We start from the raw sequence: 21,370 nt of genomic DNA, 5'->3' as shown, positions 1-21,370 counted from the left end.
ACTCTTAACCACTACACCACAGAGTCACGGGGACCCAATAGGGCATCTCTCTCATGACACCAGCCACTGGCCCTTTAAGGCATTTGGTCATTTCTCAGACAGGAGAATTTCATGCACCGGCTCTGCCCCGTGGATCCCCTTGTGCTCTTCCCTCCCGCAGAACAGAGATAACAACCTGCGCCACGGCCACTTGCGTCTGCTGCATCTGCTGCGTCAAGAGCTGCTGCAGAAGCTGCCTTTGGTGGTGAACAGAGAGAGGGGTCCCTGGCTCAGACAGCTGGGCAGAAGACGGGAGCAGCATCTCGGGGGAGGCCGTCAGGATGTCCTCGTTGTGCAGCAAGCCCTGAAAAAGACAAGCAAGCTGCAGGGATTCAGAAACAACAACAACAACAACAACAAGTTATTATTTATACCCCACCCAACTGGCTGGGTTTCCCCAGCCACTCTGGGCGGCTTAAAATACAATCATCTACTAAACATTAAAAGCTTCCCTAAACAGGTCTGCCTTCAGGTGTCTTCTAAAAGTCTGGTAGTTGTTCTTCTCTATGACATCTGATGGGAAGGCGATCCACAGGGCGGGTGCCACTACCGAGAAGGCCCTCTGCCGGGTTCCCTGTAACTTGGCCTCTCGCAGCGAAGGAACCGCCAGAAGGCCCTCGGCACTGGACCTTAGTCCCACTGGGGGAAGACAGCACGGAGTTGCTTTGATTTGCCATATCTAAGGCAAGAAAGATCAAACCCACCCCCCAAGATTATATCCACAGAAAAGGCAGATCTTTCTCCACCCCCCGAGATGACTCTAAGGCTTGGGAAATTTGCCTTGCAGGCCTCTCTTCTGTTCCTGTGCTGTGGCTGCAGCCTGCTCTTTTGCAGACTCCTGGTTCTACGGAATGGGAGCCAACAGATTTTCGTAGGCTACAGTCCTCCCCTGCCCCCCAAGATGAATGTAAAGGTAAAGGGACCCCTGACCATTAGATCCAGTTATGGCCGACTCTGGGGTTGCGGTGCTCATCTCGCTTTATTGGCCAAGGGAACCGGTGTACAGCTTCCAGGTCATGTGGCCAGCATGAACAAGCCGCTTCTGGCGAATCAGAGCAGCACACGGAAACGGCGTTTACCTTCCCGCCGGAGTGGTACCTATTTATCTACTTGCACTGGTGTGCTTTCGAACTGCTAGATTGGCAGGAGCAGGGACCGAGCAACGGGCGCTCACCCTGTCGCAGGGATTCGAACCACCGACCTTCTGATCGGCAAGTCCTAGGCTCTGTCGTTTAACCCACAGCGCCACCCGTGTCCCTCAAGATGAACGTACCTTGGTGCAAAGAAGGCCAGGCAGCTCTCCTCCGACAGCATCAAGGTCCGTCACTCCCCTGTTGAACTCCAGGTGGTGCCTCCCCGGCAGCCCAGAGTCCACAGCATCAATGTCCGTTTCCTCAGCGGCGACAATCGGCTCGGCTTCAGGCAAGGCTAGGAGAAAACAAATTGTACTGTGAGGGCAGGGTGGTGGTGGAGGGAATTATCCCCAAAAACTCTTGGTAGAAAATGGAAGGAAGTCTGCAAGCTTCTCCTCTAAGGGTCAAGGGGGCTGGTGGAGGTCCCTTGTGGCCTCCATGCCAAGGGGCAGGCAGTGGGTGGGTGAGGGAATTGTGTCAGGCGGCAGAGGATCCAACCCCCGTGGCAGGACGCCAGGAATGGATAAGGCAAGGGAAAGTTCTTACCAACTGCTTTTTATTCAATATTCACAGAGAGAGGCTTGGGAATATAGCCTCTTGGGATTATGGTGTTGCCCCGAGTGAGTGTCCACCCCCGTTCTTCTCTCATGTGTCACAGCTACGGGTGCTGCTATGTGCCCTCTGCCTTTGAGCTCTTTGCTCTTCTACTTTCAAGGCTCGCCAGGTTCTGGGAAAGGGTGGTCTGGAATGCTTTCTAAAGACACTGAGTCCATCAACTGACGCCCCTTTGGTGCTTCTTCTTCTTCCTCCTCCTCTCCCGTTATTTCCCAACTTTCCCCCTCATCTTCCCCTGACCTGTGACCTCCCTCAAACCCCTGTTGTAATACTGAACTGCCTTCTTCTTCTTCTCTGGAAGGGTCAGGCCGGGGAGGCCGTCTCCACCATTCCTCCTCTGCCCAGTCCCTGACAGAATGGAGCCAGATTTTTGCTCTGTACACCCTCTCAACTCGGCGTCAGAGGGAGTTTCTCAAACTTTGCTCTTGTCCCAGTCCCACTCGTCACGTTGCTGCAGGCTGACACTATGAGGACGGAGGACCCAGGGGTGGTTATGGAATCGTAGAGTCACAGAACTGTGGCGTTGGAAAAGCGACCCTTCCAGGAATCTCAACTGAAGCATCTATGACAGATCCACACAACTCCTGGTGGTTTCTGCCAGGCCTGTTGCTCTGAGAAGAGAGTGATTCTCTTCAGGACTTAGAGGAGGAGGAACATCCAGACTGAGGGTGCCAGCAGCAGCCTCTTAGCCCTCGCCCACGCACCTGGCACCTCCGGGTCTTCTCTGCCCTTCTCGCTCTGGCTGTCCTCTTGGCCGTCCGCGTTCTGGTGAGTGTGCTGCAGGCTCAGCTTGTGGCAGACCTCAAACGCTTGCCCCACAGTTCGGACAATGCGCATGGCCTGACTCTGCAGAGAGGCAAGGAAAGAGGTTCTTCCCGGGACACAAAGAACAACGGACCCTTTGCCAAATCAAGAGCCTCCTGCCACCTCTGCCCTGATGCAACTGGAGAGAAACCCAAGGATGCAACTCCAACCGGGGGTAGCGCCGCACAGGATCCTGACCATTCAAGCAGTCCAGGCAAGGCATTTGTGCCCAAGTAACTGCCCCCAGCTCCCCCATCCTCTCTCTCTTTTTAATTAAATTTTACAATTTAAAATACTCATTAAACATCCTTAAGATATCAGTGACTTCCTTTCTTCTCTTTCCATGGCTCATTTTGCATATAACAAATCCCTGCATATTTTACATAAACTAAACCATTCAGTATTCCATTATTACATCGATCAAAACTTGTTTACACTGTTGAATTTATCTTAATGCTTCCGGGGTTTTCAGCTGTGCACAGTTATTTCCCATATATTCAATAAACGTTCTCCAATCTTCTCTAAATGTATGTTCTTCTTGTTCTCTTATTCTATAGAGAATTCTATAAGCTGCGCATATTCTGTCAACTTAAGTCCCATTCTTCTTAGGTTGGGACTTTTTTGGGCTAACAAAACATGGGCCACAGTAGTGACATACAGAAGTAACCTTTTTGGACACCTGGGAATTTCAGCCTGAATCATCCCCAACAGAAAGGACTCTGTCTTTTGGGAGAAAGTACTTTTAATTCTTTCCCCAATTTGTTATAGATCATTTCCCAATACTCTTCTACCCTTTTACAAGTCCCGCACATGTGAAAGAATATTCCCTCCACCTCTTTGAATCTCCATGGGAAGCCAATTCTTAAGTCCAGAGGGGGCCCCTCCAGATGTTTCAATCTACCATAGCATGTAAAAACAGAAAGAAAGAGTAGAAGAAAGGAAAAATCCTTTGGCACCAGAGGTGGTCTTTTCTCATACTAGCTTCAATCTGGGGGAGAAAATTGCATTCCTTGTAACCTGCTCACAATCCCCATCTAAGTAGGTCTCAGGTTCCACACTGTCTCCAGCTGCAAGCTCTGCCAGAGGTGCTAACTCCACATTTACAGCAGGATCCTGCCCCGCAAAGAAAGATACTCAGAGGCCCCCACTCCAAAGGTTGCCTTCTGCTGGCCAGACCAGACCAGCTTGGAGCTCACCTTCTTCTTCGACTTGAAGACGTTGCAGCGGAAGACGTTGCTGGAGCCATCCCTGGCAATGTAGCTGAAGATTTTCAGGTCCTGGGAATCGTGGGACACGTAGAATATCCTGCAGGAACGGCACAATAAATGTACAGGTGCCCAAGATGTGAAAAGAGGCTCCAATGCTCTTTGGCTGGGATGGGAGCCTGTGGCCCTCCAGGTGTGGTGGGATTCACAAGTCCCATCACCCCTGGGCACTGGCCATACTGGTTGCCATGGGTGGGAGTCCAATAACAGCTTCTCACCCGGGCACAAGAGGAAATCAGGACAAGGGCAAGTACTCCTGTCTTGGAATGGTTATTTGGGATGGGCCCTGCATAAAGAAGGGACGCGGGTGGCGCTGTGGGTTAAACCACAGAGCCTAGGACTTGCCGATCAGAATGTCAGCGGTTCGAATCCCCATGACGGGGTGAGCTCCCTTTGCTCGGTCCCTGCTCCTGCCAACCTAGCAGTTTGAAAGCACATCAAAGTGCAAGTAGATAAATAGGTACCACTCCGGCGGGAAGGTAAACGGTGTTTCCGTGCGCTACTCTGGTTCGCCAGAAGCAGCTTAGTCATGCTGGCCACACGACCTCTGGAGCTGTACGCCGGCTCCCTCGGCCAATAAAGCGAGATGAACACCGCAACCCCAGAGTCGGCCACAACTGGACCTAACGGTCAAGGGTCCCTTTACCTTTACCTGCATAAAGAAAAAAAGGTAAAAGTAAAGGACTCCTAGACGGTTAAGTCTAGTCAAAGGCAACAATGGGCTTGCGGCACTCATCTCGCTTCAGGCCGAGGAAGCCGGCATTTGTCTGCAGACAGCTTTCCAGGTCATGTGGTCAGCATGACTAAACCACTTCTGGCGCAACGGGACACTATGACGGAAACCAGAGTGCACGGAAATGCCGTTTAGCTTCCCATCGCAGCGGTACCTATTTATCTACAGTGGGACCTTGGGTTAAGTACTTAATTCGTTCCAGGGGTCCGTTCTTAACCACTTTAGCTAATGGGGCCTCCTGCTGCCGCCGTAGCATGATTTCTGTTCTCATCCTGAAGCAAAGTTCTTAACCTGAAGCACTATTTTTAGGTTAGCGGAGTCTGTAACCTGAAGCGTATGTAATCTGAAGCATATGTAACCTGAGGTACCACTGTACTTGCACCTGCATGTTTTTGAACCGCTAGGTTGGCAGGAGCTGGGACAAAGCAATGGGAGCTCACTCCATCGGGGGGATTCGAACTGCCGACCTTCCGATCGGCAAGCCCAAGAGGCTCAGTGGTATAGACCACAGCGCCACCCGCATCCCTCTGCATACAGGACATCAGGCACTAATGAAGTACACCAGGCTTCATGTGGGAACGTTCAGAGTGGCGAGGGGACCCCTCACCCGGAAAAGTCCACCTGCTGTCAACCTTCAGGGGGCATCAACTGGCTCTTGTGAATAGTGAAAAGCAAGACCATGTCGTTTTCCATTTTGTGTGGTTTTTTCCCCCCTTCTTTTAAAGCGACCGAGGCCATCCTCCCCTTGTGCCTTGTTTGCAGTGTTCCCTTCTTCCTCAGACAAGGCACTGCTTCCTCTTTTATTAACCTGCCAGCAGCGGCCAGAGTTCCAACTGTAGATTTCCTTTGGCCAGACACCGACCGACCCAAGTTAAGTGCGCTACGAGCCGACACTCCTTCCCTGCTCTCGAGATCTCACCTGTAGATCGGGTCGTGCATCACCAGCAGTTTGCTCTCGTCCCAGTCCCACTCTTTCTTCTGCAAAAGAGAGCTGCGTATAAGCAAGACAGATGCCTCACTGAGTGGCAGAGATATTACAAAGCTCACAAGGAAGGTTTTGTGCACCCATCTTCCTTCAGGTGACCTGGCATCAGCTGATGTCACCTGTAACCCGCAGGGCGGGCGGGATGAGATTTGACTCTGCATTGGCTGCAGGTGACTTTTGCCAGGAAGTAAGAGGCACCTGCAGCCAATGCTGCAGGATTTGGCCTGTGCTAGCCAGCTGATGGGCAAGGCTTAGGTTCTACTCAGGTAAGAGGAGCGCACAGCCAAACAAGGCCTGTAAACTGAAGGGTCCCTTTTCTGTGCACCCGGAAGCAGTGGCAGTGGGGTGGAAGGGGAGCAAAGAGGAGAAGGAAGATTCTTCTTTAAAGGTTTTAACCTTTAAAGCCCTATACGGCTTAGGACCCTCGTACCTAAGGGACCGTCTCTCCTCTCCTGGTATGTCCGACAGAGGAACTTACGGTCTTCAAACAAAAACATCCTGAAGGTCCCAGGCCACAGAGAGGTTAGGCTGGCCTCAACTAGAGCCAGGGCTTTTTCAGCTGTGGCTCCGATCTGGTGGAACGCTCTGTCACAAGAGACTAGGGCCCTGCGGGACTTGACACCTTTCCGCAGGGCCTGCAAGACAGAGCTGTTCCACCAGGCCTTTGGCCAGGGCACAGCCTGACTCCCTCCTTTGGCAATCTTCACAGAACTTTAGCCTAATGGTTGCAATCAATTTGTGTTGAATTAATTTTATAATGAAATGATTTTAGAATGCTGTACTATTTTATTGTTGTTAGCCGCCCTGAGCCCGGCTTTGGCTGGGGAGGGCGGGACATTATTATTATTATTATTATTATTATTATTATTATTATTATTATTATTATTTTCTCCTTGGTCTCTCCCCACCTCCCCTGGCTGCTGGCTGCAGGAAGGACAAGAAGACTGCGTCTCAGAGCACCTTTTTGTACCTCCCACAAGATCCGTTCTCCCCTTCATTTCCCCCTCAACACAATAAGAGATGCTGCTGTGCATTTGAAAATGCAGGTCTACTGCTTATTCTTCTCATGGCAACAGCAGCAGGGACAGGGACCACTAAGGAGAGAAAGAAGTGTCTTCTGTTTTGTCTGTCTGTCCGTCCGTCCCCGTCCCCCACCACTGCCACTGCTGCCTGTAAGATTGGGCCATGCCCCTCTGTAACATTTGAACTGACCAATTCTGGTAAGGGCCCGTCCAGCAGAGACAAAAAGAAACCTTGCAACCCAGGTTGCGTCCTGCTGAGCAGAAAAGTGTCCCGAGCAAATATGGGGGAAAGAGACGGCTCTCTTTTACCTCACGGAGCCAGATAGGACAGTCTCCTTCCATCCAGCCTAAGGGTGGAATAGCACAGACGGGGCCCAGAGCTTATTGCAGCCCAAGGAATCAGGAGCTCACCTTCTTCTTCTTCTTTTTCTTCAGCAGCACCTTCACACCGTCCACAGACACCATGAGAGTGACCTTCTTCTTCTTTATACTTTTGGCTTTGAACTCGTACTGTGGGGAGAAAAAGCACAATGGGAAGGAAGGCCCCATCAGCAGCATCTCCAAGCTATTTGTGAAGCACACGAATCCACCCCTTGGCCTGCCACCCCCAGAGACTTATACGCAAGGCACCCCCCATATCATAGCTACCATGTTTCCTAGGGGCACTTTGTGTGGACCTCATAAGGGGGCCAAGCAACCTCATAAGGGGGCCAGACAGGTGGGCCACGGACAAGGGCAGCGTCAGCGGAAGATGCAATGTGCTTGGAGGGGATACCCCAGCAAGGAGCTTCCGCAGGCCTGGCCAGCTGTCTGCCTGTTGAGGAAGAGACCTTTTCTTTCTGTTTTACATTTTAGAATATTCACTTAACGGTAAAGGGACCCCTGACCATTAGGTCCAGTCGTGACCGACTCTGGGGTTGCGGCGCTCATCTTTCTTTATTGGCCGAGGGAGCTGGCGTACAGCTTCCGGGTCATGTGGCCAGCATGACTAAGCCGCTTCTGGCGAACCAGAGCAGCACACGGAAACGCCGTTTACCTTCCCGCCGGAGTGGTACCTATTTATCTACTTGCATTGGTGTGCTTTCTAACTGCCAAGTTGGCAGGAGCAGGGACTGAGCAACGGGAGCTCACCCCGTTGTGGGGATTTGAACCGCCGACCTTCTGATCGGCAAGCCGTGGTTCTGTGGTTTAACCCACAGCGCCACACACGTCCCTAATATTCACTTAAACAACCTTAAAATATCAACGACTTCCCTTCCTCTCTTTCCATGGTTCATTTTGTACAACATAAATGGCTGAATATTTTACATAAACTAAACCATGCAGTATTCTATTATTGCATCCACCAAAACTTATTTACACTGTTGGATTTATCTTAATGCTGCCCACGTTTTCAAATATACACAATTTTCCTCCATATATTCAATAAACTTTTTCCAATCTTCTCTAAACGTATGTTCTTTTTGTTCTCTTATTCTATATGTTAGGTCCGCAAGCTGCGAATATTCCATCCGTTTAATTTGCCACTCTTCTTTAGTTGGGACCACGCTCATTTTCCATTTTTGGGTTAACGAAACACGGGCCGCAGTAGTGGCATACATAAATAACCTTTTTTGACACCTGGGAATTTCAGTCTGAATTATCCCCAACAGAAAGGACTCTGGGTTTTTTTTGGGGGGGGGTGGAGGGAGAGAGTGCTTTTAAACATTTTTTTCCAGTTCATTGTGAATTATTTCCCATCACACTTTTACCCTTTTACAAGTCCACCATATATGATAGAACATACCCTTTCCTAGTTTCTGAGCCACTTTTGACTTGTACAAAACAGAGAAGTACAAATGAATGATGGGACAAACTTGATGTCTCAGCACCAACATGAAGCACAAGCCTCAGGGGCACATTTGGCATGAAGTACAGATTACCGGAAGAAATATCAGCAAACTCAGATACGCAGATGACACAACCTTGAAGGCAGAAAGTGAGGAGGAATTAAAGAACCTTTTAATGAGGGTGAAAGAGGAGAGCGCAAAATATGGTGTGAAGCTCAACATCAAAACAACTAAGATCATGGCCACTGGTCCCATCACCTCCTGGGAAATAGAAGGGGAAGAAATGGAGGCAGAGAGAGATTTTACTTTCTTGGGCTCCATGATCACTGCAGATGGTGACAGCAGCCACGAAATTAAAAGACGCCTGCTTCTTGGGAGAAAAGCAATGACAAACCTAGACAGCATCTTAAAAAGCAGAGACATCACCTTGCCAACAAAGGTCTGTATAGTCAAAGGCATGGTTTTCCCAGTAGTTATGTATGGAAGTGAGAGCTTGACCATAAAGAAGGCTGATCGCTAAAGAATTGATGCTTTTGAATTAACCTATTCATTCTGAAGGAAATCAGCCCTGAGTGCTCACTGGAAGGACAGATCGTGAAGCTGAGGCTCCAATACTTTGGCCACCTCATGAGAAGAGAAGACTCCCTGGAAAAGACCCTGATGTTGGGAAAGATTGAGGGCACAAGGAGAAGGGGACAACAGAGGACGAGATGGCTGGGCAGTGTTCTCGAAGCTACCAGCACGAGTTTGACCAAACTGCGGGAGGCAGTGGAAGAAACTGCAGGAGGCAGTGGAAGACAGAAGTGCCTGGCGTGCTTTGGTCCATGGGGTCACGAAGAGTTGGACACAACTAAACGGCTAAGCAACAGCCCTCCACAGAATTCCTGAATAATAATAATAATAATAACAACAACAACAACAACAACAAAAAATTATTTATTTATACCCTGCCCACCTGGCTGGGTTTCCCCAGCCACTCTGGGCGGCTTCCAACAGAAGGTTAAAAATACATTAAAACATCACTCGCTAAAAACTTCCCTAAACAGGGTTGTCTTCAGATGTCTTCTAAATGCCATATAGTTGTTTATCTCTTTGACATCTGAATGAACTAAGGCAGGAAAAGACTGACAAGGCAGGGTTACTTTCGTCCTAAAACCATCAAATACAGTGGTACCTCGGTTTAAGAACAGTCCGGTTTAAGAACGATTTGGTTTACAAACTCCGCAAAACCGGAAATAGTGTCTTGTTTGAGAACTTTACCTCGGTCTAAGAACGGAAGCCGAACATTGGAAGGGCACCAGTGGCTGGAGGCCTCATTAGCGTAAGCGTGCCTCAGTTTAAGAATGATTTTGGTTTAAGAACGGACTTCCGGAACGGATTAAGTTAGTAAACCAAGGTACCACTGTAGTTTCATTCAGGATCCTGAGACATCCTCTGGAGGTATGATAACAGGGAGTCACAGGTGACCCCTGAAAGATTTTAAGACTTCAGTATGTTCTCTGCATGAAGATCTCTGATTGTGTGACAGAGCCTCTATGCACCTTCAGGTCCAGAGTGAAATCTGAGCCTCTGATGGAAAATTGTTGCACAAGCTGCTTTACAATAACTGTTTTATACAGGAGAATAAAGCAAGGATTGTTTTCGTACATGATTCACAGCTGCTGAGAAAGACCTGCTGAAGACTAAGGGCTCATCCATACTTAGCCTTTCTAGCCCCAGGCTCATGCTTCTACAGTCCATGTTTTAACACTAGTTGTTTTTTGTTTTTTTTTGCCCCGGTACTTTCTTCAGGAAACCCAACATTTACCACTGAATTGGAGCAATTTGAGTTGTCCGCAGATTGCCATTTGTTCCGATTCCGTAGTAAAGAGCAGTATTTTAAAGGGAGAGCACTGGGGCAAAAAGGAAGGAAGGACTCAAACACAGACTTGGAAAGCCTTTGCCCTTTGCCCAGAGCTGTGCAGAGCGAAGGTTAGTGTGGTTGAGCCCTGAGCAGGCTCCGTTACTGATTGGGAGAGGGTCCTTTTTTCCTTGGTGTACATCAGTCCATAAAGAAAGCTGATTGCCAAAGAATTGATGCTTCTGAATTATGGTGCTGGAGGAGACTCTTGAGAGTCCCATGGACTGCAAGAAGATCAAACCTCTTCATTCTGAAGGAAATGAGTCCTGAGTGCTCACTGGAAGGACAGATCCTGAAGCTGAGGCTCCAATACTTTGGCCACCTCATGAGAAGAGAAGACACCCTGATGTTGGGAAAGATGGAGGGCACAAGGAGAAGGGGACAACAGAGGATGAGATGGTTGGATACTGTTCTTGAAGCTACCGGCATGAGTTTGACTAAACTGCGGGAGGCAGTGGAAGACAGGAATGCCTGGCGTGTTCTGATCCATGGGGTCATGAAGAGTTGGAGACGACTAAATGACTAAACAACAACAACAACAACATCAGTTCTTAAGGAATAGCAATACTGCAGATGAGACACAGATTATTTCACGCTGTCAGAACCATGACAGAAGATGGTGCCATGGAAGGACGTGTGAATCAGTCAAGATACCCAGGTGTTGGGAAGGTCCAAACACACAGTACAAAGTCAGGGACGAGACATTCTTATCAGGAAACGTAAGGGCCATTGTGATAACTGAAGGCAGCTCCTCCATTGGTAATGGAAGCATCATCCAACCATGACAGCTCTTCCTTTAACCAGAACAGAAGTATAAAAAGCCAGACAGCAGCACAGACTGAGAATTATTCTCCCTGCTACATTTCTGCACTTTGGACCAAGTAGAGCAAATTATTTAATCAACGACGGACGTGGTTCAGTTCGCTGCTTGCTTCCTATATTTGTAATGCCAGCTTTGCAAACTGCATAGCTTTTGTTTTATCTGAAGTTTATTTTGCATTGCATTTCATTCCCATGGGCTCACCCAAATGCTCAAGTAGCCCTTCATTTTCTTTATTAGTTACCGATCTGTACCATTTGTAAAAACCATCCACTTCTGTAACCACAATGCAAACTCTTAAATGTTGTATCTTATCTTTAATAAAAATGTGAATGCCTCCCGGTTAAATCCTGAGTCGGCAGTTCTGTTTTCTGGCTTGGTTAGCCACCGGCATTTCCTCAAGCTAGATACCGGCCTTAACTGACCATTGGGCTGCTGAGAAGCACATTTACAAAGACTTGTCCGAGCGTAACTATCTCCTAAAGGGCCTTGCGCCATGGGAAACTGCTTCATGTCATCTCCATGACCCTTATTTATCCAGACAGACTTGCTCCAGGCAGGGAACCAGCATAGAATTCTGCATTTGCAAACCGCCAAGAGAGGGCATATATCGATCATTTCGGGGCAGGAACAGGGAATGGCAATGTGAAAGAAAGCTGGATTTCCTTGTCAACAATCTCACAGAAGGACATAGGCCTGGTGCCAACATCAGATCATAGAATCAGGAAGATCCTGTTTTCAAAAGGTCACATGTGACAGAATTCATCAGTTTAATGCACACTGCTTCTACCTCTCAATAGTTTACACAAGCAAAACAAACTCATAAACACATCCAGGGAGTTATATAATATTCATATAAAATTTGGGACTGGGGAGTGGATGAGAGTCCCCCAACCTCTCCAAACTGACCTTTGTCTTTAGCATCTCCTTTATTTTCCACAGAGGCTATTTAAAAAAGCAGAAACTCTACCCTTTTGCCATCCAAAATCAGGCTGTGGGGGAAGAAAGGGGCCCTAACTCAAGTTCTCAGAACATCTAAAAGCAACAAAGCAGGAGCAATGAGCAAAGGGAGCCATGTTCAGCCGTAAGGGGGGGGCAGAAATAATCCACAGTAGCATAATATATTTTATTAGGACCAGCCAAACGTGTCACAAAACGGCGGCAACCTTTTTGCCCTCCAGAAGAGGCAAGAGTTGGAAGGGGAGTAAAGAAATATAAACAAAAGGGTACAAAAGTATGCTTGGGCGTCAGCTATTCAGGATCCTGATAAATATTTAAATCCTTGCATCCAGGGGTTCAAATGCACAGAACAACAAGATCTTCCCATCTAACATCCTCCAGGCTTCAAAGCCCTTGGGAGTTCAAAAAGGGGAAATTTACTAAGGTATGAGGTGTAACACTTGGGATAAAGGTAAAGGGACCCCTGACCATTAGGTCCAGTCGTGGGCGACTCTGGGATTGCGGCGCTCATCTCGCTTTATTGGCCGAGGGAGCCAGTGTACAGCTTCCGGGTCATGTGGCCAGCATGACTAAGTCACTTCTGGCGAACCAGAGCAACGCACGGAAAGACCGTTTACCTTCCCGTCGGAGTGGTACCTATTTATCTACCATATTTTTTGCTCTATAAGACTCACTTTTTCCCTCCTAAAAAGTAAGGGGAAATGTGTGTGCGTCTTATGGAGCAAATGCAGGCTGTGCAGCTATCCCAGAAGCCAGAACATCAAGAGGGATTGCTACTCTCGCTGCGCAGCTTCTGGCTTCTGAGATTCAGAATTTTTTTCCTTGTTTTCCTCCTCCAAAAACTAGGTGCGTCTTGTGGTCTGGTGCGTCTTATAACGGGCCACTCAGAAATAAACTATGCCATTCCTAGAGTCCTTTCCCCAAGATCAGTTTTCACTGAGCTGAGTGGATAATCTTCCAGCCTCTTTACTGAACACTTTTGGGATGTGAAATCATGTGAATCTCTCCACAGAGAATGCATCTACAGTGGTACCTCAGGTTCAGTACTTAATTCGTTCCAGAGGTCCGTACTTAACCTGAAACTGTTCTCAACCTGAAGCACCACTTTAGCTAATGGGGCCTCCTGCTGCCGCCGTGCCGCCAGAGCATGATTTCTGTTCTCATCCTGAAGCAAAGTTCTTAACCTGAAGCGCTATTTCTGGGTTAGCAGAGTCTGTAACCTGAAGCGTATGTAACCTGAAGCGTATCTAACCTGAGGTACCACTGTATTAGGATAGTGGCTTGTGGAGAACAGCCGAGGTGCCCAGGGGGTTTTGTATGTAACCTAGGTTTGTGTGGCTTAAAATGGCCACAAAAATGGAAGACAATGCAGATTTCCCCAGCCTATTTCTGATTTCTTTTTCCCTCGTGAGAAACGTGGGTAGCCAATTTCTTTAGGCCCATGGCTGGATCTTTGCCAGCCTTACCCGCCTGGGAGAGCAAAGCAGAGATGCTGGCGAAGTAATTCTAGGGTTCGCAGAACCATTTGTTCCTGCCAGGAGTATTTTTTTTGGGGGGGCAGGGTGACAAACCGCTCGCCATCTTCCCATATTTCCCATGGAGAAGGTCCCTCATCGGTTCTAGATCACATGCGCCCTCAAAGAAAGAAAAGGAAAAAGTTCACTGGGAGCATGAGGAGAGAGCAGGAACCAGTGAAGGTCTTGTGTGAGTGCCTGGAGACGGCTGGAGGATGGATAGTGGCTAATGGATTGAGGTTGAATCCTGACAAGACAGAAGTACTGTTCTTGGGGGACAGGGGGCGGGCTGGTGTGGGGGACTCCCTGGTCCCGAATGGGGTAACTGTGCCCCTGGAGGACCAGGTGCATAACCTGGGAGTCATTTTGGACTCACAGCTGTCCATGGAGACGCAGGTCAATTCTGTGTCCAGGGCAGCTGTCTACCAGCTCTGTCTGGTACACAGGCTGAGACCCTCCCTGCCCACGGACTGTCTCACCAGAGTGGTACATGCTCTGGTTATCTCCCGCTTGGACTACCGCAATGTGTTCTGTATGGGACTACCTTTGAAGGTTACCCGGAAACTACAACTAATCCAGAATTCGGCAGCTAGACTGGTGACTGGGAGCGGCTACCGAAACCATATGACACCAGTCCTAAAAGATCTACATTGGCTCCCAGTACGTTTCCAAGCACAATTCAAAGTGTTGGTACTGACCTTTAAAGCCTTAAACGCTCTCAGCCCAGAATACCTGAAGAAGCGTCTCCATCCCCATCGTTCTGCCCAGATACCTAGGTCCAGCGCCGAGGACCTTCTGGCGGTTCCCTCACTGCGAAAAGCAAAGCTACAGGGAACCAGGCAGAGGGCCTTCTTGGTAGTGGCACCCGCCCTGTGGAACACCCTTCCATCAGCTGTCAAGGGAATAAACAACTACCTGACATTTAGAAAACATCTGAAGGCAGCCCTGTTTAGGGAAGGTTTTAATGTGTGACATTTTAATGTACAGTGGTACCTTGGGTTAAGAACTTAATTCGTTCTGGAGGTCTGTTCTTAACCTGAAACTGTTCTTAACCTGAAGCACCACTTTAGCTAATGGGGTCTCCCGCTGCCGCTGCACAATTTCTGTTCTCATCCTGAAGCAAAGTTCTTAATCTGAGGTACTATATCTGGGTTAGCAGAGTCTGTAACCTGAGGCGTATGTAACCTGAAGCGTATGTAACCCGAGCTACCATTGTATTTTTAATCTTTGTTGGAAGCCTAGAGTGGCTGGGGAAAACACAGCCAGATGGGTGGGGTACAAATAATAGATTATTATTGTTGTTGTTATTTGCTGCTGGCAATAATGTCTTGGATGTGCCATCTGTCCGCACCAAGTGCATCTTTGAAATCACTTTTCAGTGCTAGTGAAAACACACAAGGGGCTTCTTCATACGATCAGGAACCCTGGGCCAAGTGCGCTTCTCCTTATGGGAAGACAGATATTTATACAGTTATTCTTGTTTGCACACACTTGCATGTTGCTGTCGCATTTAGCTCTTTGAGGCGGGTCCGGTTCTTTCTTTCTTTTTTTAAGCATTATAATCTGAAATTTGTAGTTGTGTAGGATTAGACGAAGTGAATTGGATGGTTTGCGATAATGACCAAGAATTATACGTGGAAATTACACGTTAAACTTTAAATTTACAAAATAAAAATAAAAATGAGAAGCTAGACTAAACGTTGCATTGGCGTAAGCGAACTGGATTTCCCGACACTGTTTTGATAGAATATGGGGGGTGTGTTTCTGCAAATTAAACTCTAGTCGGTCCGGAAAATATATTAAAACTCAGCACATTCTATCCAGCCTCTTGCCTGCAGATTAGGAAAGGCCTAAGGTGAAAAATGACCACATGCAACAGCAATTCCAGGCATTCCTGACAAAAGCCAGAGGCTACCACACTCCTCTGAAAGGGGCTGCAATTCTTTACCATGGGAGGAGAGAAACAAGAAGCGGCCGGGAAGGGGGGGGTCGGTGGCATATCAGAGACCAAATCCATGGAAGGAGAAAAATGGGAAGGTCTCCAACCATCACCTGACCTCCCCAGGGAAAGAAGTGCCACAGAACCCGGGCTTTCTTCCGGAGATCTATCCGCAAAGAAGGCTCTCCTGAATGGCCCTGGACTGCAAGCAGCCAATGGCAGAGCAAACTCTTGCGCCACAGCCATGAAGGCTGTGCTTCATCGCGCTTTGTGCATGCCCAGAAGCGCCAAATCGCAACCCACGCGTGCGCAGATGCGCCGCTGCGGATTGTGAACATGCATCCCACACAGATCACGTTCACAACCCAAGCGTCCATTATAGTTTATAAATGGTTCCCACTCCTTTTTGAAATCAATGTTGTCTCTCTCATGAATTCAACCCTCTCTTTAAAGAGTAAGTCTCAAAAATTGATGAAAATTCTAGCGATGCTTATACCCCCCACTGACCATAATAAGGGTCAGTTGATAAAACACTAAAAAAATACCACCAATCATGGCAACATCAACCGGTCTTAACATAAGGACATCTATTACGCAAGCGATGCAAGTGGCACTGTGGGTTAAACCACAGAGCCTAGGACTTGCCAATCAGAAGGTTGGCGGTTCGAATCCCCACAACGGGGTGAGCTCCCGTTGCTCGGTCCCTGCTCCTGCCAACCTAGCAGTTCAAAAGCACACCAGTGCAAGTAGATAAATAGGTACCGCTCCAGCGGGAAGGTAAACGGCGTCTCCGTGCGCTGCTCTGGTTCACCAGAAGCAGCTTAGTCACGCTGGCCACATGCTGAGGGCCGGCTCCCTCGGCCAATAAAGTGAGATGAGCGCCGCAACCCCAGAGTCGGTCATGACTGGACCTAATGGTCAGGGGTCCCTTTACCTATTATGCAAAGCGAAAAAATCCGAAGCAGCTATATTGACCTAGAGCTTTGACACCCCCCCCAAAAAAAACCAGGTCCTATTCTGCATTTTAAACACTTCTTAGCTAAGTGCTTGGAAGTTGTACTCCTTGCCTGGGTTTCTCTCATTCTTCGGCTTCAATACAAGGCAACTGCTGCTCCGCCACACCTTTGCCTGGGTCATGTTGGCCTTGCGATTCCCGGAAAAGCTAGGCTGTCCCCCCCCCCCCCACCTTCCAAGACGTCTGGCAGGCAGCTCCCTTCCTCCTTGTCTGCTAAGCTTGAGATGGAATCCAGAGCGGCAGATTAAGGCTGGAATGTGAGGAATTTCCATTGCTCTGCTTTCTCCTGCTTCATTAGCACACGGCTGGGCAGGGATGGGGGAACAGAGGTTGGAGACCTCTGGGACGAGTTTGCGCAGGTCAGCGGCAAGGAATTTCCTGTTCTTGCGCTCATCGCTGTGCAGACACAGAGAGCAGCAAAGAAGCGCTGGTCCTTCTGGGACAAATTCAACAGGCTCTTGCGCGCTGCATAATGTCCTACAAAGAACTATCTGCTGTCACGGAAGGTTCTCGTCCACCATGTTTTTTTGCCTTCCCAAATAAGGCACATCATAACTGAGGTGGTGGCGAACTACCGTCCTTAAAGGATGAAGCAATGTTTGAGAGCAGGATAACAAATCAGAAAAAGCAAGTTTGGATGAGCAAAATACGTTCTTTATTATCTGCATGCTAGGAATCCGCTCAAACACACATTGTTTCAGCATAACTGAAAAGATACAAATTCAATAACAGGAATGGTCTTGGATAGCCAACAATGCACTCTCAACTCTGCGGAACACAAATTTGAAAGAAAACTTCTTCAAATAATCAACCTTGGGTATTTCAATATACGGGGGAATTTCTCACGACAGGTCAGATGCTGGCTGGAGATGTTCTTCTAAGGAAGATTTTCTATCCATCTTTTTGATCTACCTTACTACAGTGGTACTTTGGTTGTCAAACGGCTTGACTCCTGAACAAATCGGCTCCCGAACACTGCAAACCTGGAAGTAAGTGTTCCAGTTTGCAATGTTTTTTGGAAGCCAAATGTCCGTCGTGGCTTCCGCAGCTTCTGATTGGCCAATCCTACAGCAAATTGGAAGCCACGCCTTGGTTTTCGAGCGGGTTAAGTTTGACAACCAAGGAACCACTGTATTCAAAGTTTCTAGAATGAGTTTATTGATGAAATCCACCATACTCCATGTTATCAGCTAATACAGAATCCAGAAACATTCAGTGAGGGGGGAGAGGGAGAGGCAGGGCAGGCAGAGTAATTGTTTCCATGGGCCAAGAGTAACTAGAGCTCTCAGGCCAGAAATGGTTAGCACTCAGGTGAGGGCACAACTGAACTGAACCTGCAATCTTTCTTCTGCAGCTGCCTTCCTGGGTTGAATTTTACATTGCAAGCTCTCTGGGGCAGGAACCCTTCCTCCTCCTGTTGTTATTACTTCCTAAAGAACTAGGTGCACTGGTAGTTGCTAAAATTATTATTAGCACAAACAGAACATGAGTCACTGCCGTTGAGGAAGGGACCGCGTTTACCCGCCTACAAGGGGCTAAATAAGAATCGCAGCATTCCCATGTTACCTCTCCCGACCATCTAGAATTAAGATCTCTCTCTCTCATTCACACAAATCTTGTTCGGATACAGCAGACATCTATAAGCGTGCTGGAATCAAAGCATTGACACCGCTTACCCTGATGCGTCTCATGGCTGTGACAATCTCCACCCTGCTGTTTGGCCGGGGTACATCTAGGCTGCCAATATACTAGAAGGAAAAGAGAGAAGAGTTAGGCAACACCAAGGCAAGAGTCAAACTTTCCTTCAGAACCAGCCCTCTGAGCAGCTGCATCCCATATTGAGCTGCTCTCCTGCTCCTCTCTGCACCCAGGTTATTATAGGGTACCACGCCCTGCATGGGTGGCGCTGTGGTCTAAACCACGGAGCCTCTTGGGCTTGCCAATTGGAAAGTTGGCGGTTCGATTCCCAGTGACGGGGTGAGCTCCCGTTGCTCCATCCCAGCTCCTGCCAACCTAGCAGTTTGAAAGCACACCAGTGCAAGTAGATAAATAGGTACCGCTGCAGCGGGAAGGTAAACGGCATTTCTGTGCGCTCTGGTTTCCATAACGGTGTCCCGTTGCTCCAGAAGCGGTTTAGTCATGCTGGCCACACGACCCGGAAAGCTGTCTGTGGACAAACGCTGGTTCCCTCAGCCTGAGCGCCACAACCCCATAGTCGCCTTTGACAAGACTTAACCATCCAGGGGTCCTTTACCTTTTTTTAGGGGGTTCATACCCTGGCTAGAAACCAAATCGGAACAGCTTAAGAATTCCAATCAGTGTTAATCTGGTTTGAGAAAGAACATATCAAACAGGAATATCGTATAACGATGCACGACATACATATGTGTTTTGTCTTGAAATTCCAGCTCTGGAAGCAGGATGAGTGCGCTATAAACAGGAGTGTGAGCACAGTCTAAGGAAAGTTATGCACAATCTCAATGGTTCAGCTGATTTTAGACTTTGGGCTTAATGGTCTTATGGGTGTGTGGGTGAGTCCCTTTTGATGGCTCTGTGAGCAAGGCTTCAGTAGCACACAAGACAGCATCTTAAAAAGCAGAGACACCACCTTGCCAACAAAGGTTCGTACAGTTAAATCTATGGTTTTCCCAGTAGTATGTATGGAAGTGAGAGCTGGACCATAAAGAAGGCTGATAGCCGAAGAATTGATGCTTTTGAATTCTGGTGCTGGAGGAGACTCTTGAGAGTCCCATGGACTGCAAGAAAATCAAACCTCTCCATTCTGAAGGAAATCAGCCCTGGGTGCTCACTGGAAGGACAGATCGTGAAGCTGAGGCTCCAGTACTTTGGCCACCTCATGAGAAGAGAAGACTCCCTGGAAAAGACCCTGATGTTGGGAGAGATGGAGGGCACAAGGAGAAGGGGCCAACAGAGGACGAGATGGTTGGACAGTGTTCTCGAAGCTACCAGCATGAGTCTGACCAAAATGCGGGAGGCAGTGGAAGACAGGAGTGCCTGGTGTGCTCTGGTCCATGGGGTCACGAAGAGTCGGACACGACTAAACGACTAAACAACAACAGCACACAATTAACATATCTCTTTTCTGCTCCACTGCCGTTCCATGCTTTACAACTGCTTCCACTTGCTTGGCATTTCGGAACACAATAAAAATAAAAAATAAAGTTTGCCAACCCTGATAGGAACAAACACTTCTGACTACGCGCAGCTTTGGATTTAATCTCACAGCATCATTACGATTACAGGGAAACAAATGGAGCTTGCGTCTGCCTGCCTTGGTGCCAAACACGCTTGCTTAGGATTAAGCACACTACTGCAGAAAGGGATAATATCTTTCCAAAAAAAACACAAAACACACACACACACACATTTTATTATGCTGTCTCTTGGCTCTAAGATCTTTTGGGGCGGGGAGGGGGAACAGAAAAGAAGCTGCAGTGACCAGCACAAGTCCTGCTGGCCCAGCCGCTGGCATGCAGTCTTTTTGCCAATGCCTCCTCCAGCTGCCACTCAATGGGTGGTCATCTAAAGGCCCCCTGGGCTGCGGGTACCGGGACTATGGGGTTGCGGCGCTCATCTCGCTTTCAGGCCGAGGGAGCCGGCGTTTGTCCACAGACAGCTTTCTGGGTCATGTGGTCAGCAGGACTAAACCGCTTCTGGCGCAACAGGACACCGTGACGGAAACCAGAGCACATGGAAACGCTGTTTACCTCCCCATCGTAGTGGTACCTTTTTATCTACTTGCACTGGTGTGCTTTCAAACTGCTAGGTTGGCAGGAGCTGGGACAGAGCAACGGGAGCGGGGATTCGAACCGCCGACCTTCCGGCCGGCAAGCCCAAGAGGCTCAGTGGTTTAGACCACAGCGCCACCCGTGTCCCTTCATAGGGAGAATGTAAGTGTGATGAAAAAAGGGATCTAGGTTCAGAGGAAAGCCATTTCCTGAAGCATTATATCTTGAGCAGAGGTCGCAAGGCCTGCAGCTTTCTTTAAAAAAATATTTATTAAGGTTTTAAAGGTTACAAAAGGAAAAAGTAAAAACACCATATTAAACAAAAACAAAACAACACATCACAATAAAGAAAAAAAGAAAAAAAGAGAGAAAGAAAAAGTGAAAAGAAAAATCAGAAAAATAAAATCCATTAAAAGAACACAAAAAACACATCGAATCTTCCCATAACTTATCTTTCATTTGCTTGTTTCATTGACCTCCTCACACCTCCCTTTTTTGTATTCTAGTTCAGTTAACTATTTCAGCAAATCCTTTCCATCTTTTCCAATTTTTGTCCTGCAATTTATCTTAATATAATGTAACTTAACTTTCCCTCCTTTCACCAATTAACAGTCTGTTTTTTCCTAAACCTTTAAAACATTTCTGCTAAAACCACATAACTTCATTCCAACAACCTTCTAGCATTCATTAATTTTACAATGTTTCTGTAGATAGTCTTTAAATTTCTTCCAGGCAAGGCCTGCAGCTTTCAAATGCATTCTCCCTCACTCAGGTCCATTGGCTGAAAGATCACCCAGCCCTCTCACTGTGATAAAAACAGCCCCCCTCCACCATCTGCCTGTAACGATTTGGGAGACACAGACAGATAAAGCACAGCCAATCCCATGCCAGATTTTCTGGGAAACTCCATTCAGAGAGAGAACCACTTTGCAAAATTGCTCTCTGCAAGTCAAAATCTTGCAAGCGGGATTATCTCACAGAGCAAACCCACCCCACCCGCCACAGTAAATGGTCGACCACCTTAGACAGGACTAACGTTCAAACTAAA

At 48.0% G+C, this 21,370-nt stretch overlaps 1 protein-coding gene across 2 annotated transcripts in view; it reads right to left on the bottom strand.

Annotated features, from left to right (window-relative positions):
- The window catches only part of LOC310846789 (carboxyl-terminal PDZ ligand of neuronal nitric oxide synthase protein-like), a 68,479-nt gene that overhangs the window by 23,714 nt on the left and 23,395 nt on the right, over positions 1-21,370 (bottom strand). Inside the window, exons 2-8 of one of the 2 annotated variants that reach the window (XM_083743891.1) lie at positions 18,250-18,321; positions 7,008-7,106; positions 5,509-5,567; positions 3,788-3,896; positions 2,492-2,633; positions 1,313-1,467; positions 176-343 (exon numbers count right to left, since the gene is read on the bottom strand). In XM_083743891.1, the coding sequence (XP_083600017.1) occupies positions 176-343; positions 1,313-1,467; positions 2,492-2,633; positions 3,788-3,896; positions 5,509-5,567; positions 7,008-7,106; positions 18,250-18,321 (804 nt within the window). Of the gene's footprint in view, positions 1-175; positions 344-1,312; positions 1,468-2,491; positions 2,634-3,787; positions 3,897-5,508; positions 5,581-7,007; positions 7,107-18,249; positions 18,322-21,370 lie in introns of those variants that run through there. The other variant, XM_083743890.1, reaches the window with a different exon arrangement.

This window comes from Podarcis gaigeae, assembly GCF_964106915.1.
Source record: "Podarcis gaigeae genome assembly, chromosome: 6".
In the NCBI taxonomy this organism is placed as follows: domain Eukaryota; kingdom Metazoa; phylum Chordata; class Lepidosauria; order Squamata; family Lacertidae; genus Podarcis; species Podarcis gaigeae.
The sequence above is the reverse complement of the archived record's forward strand: the minus strand, read 5'-3'. Positions and strand labels throughout refer to the sequence as shown.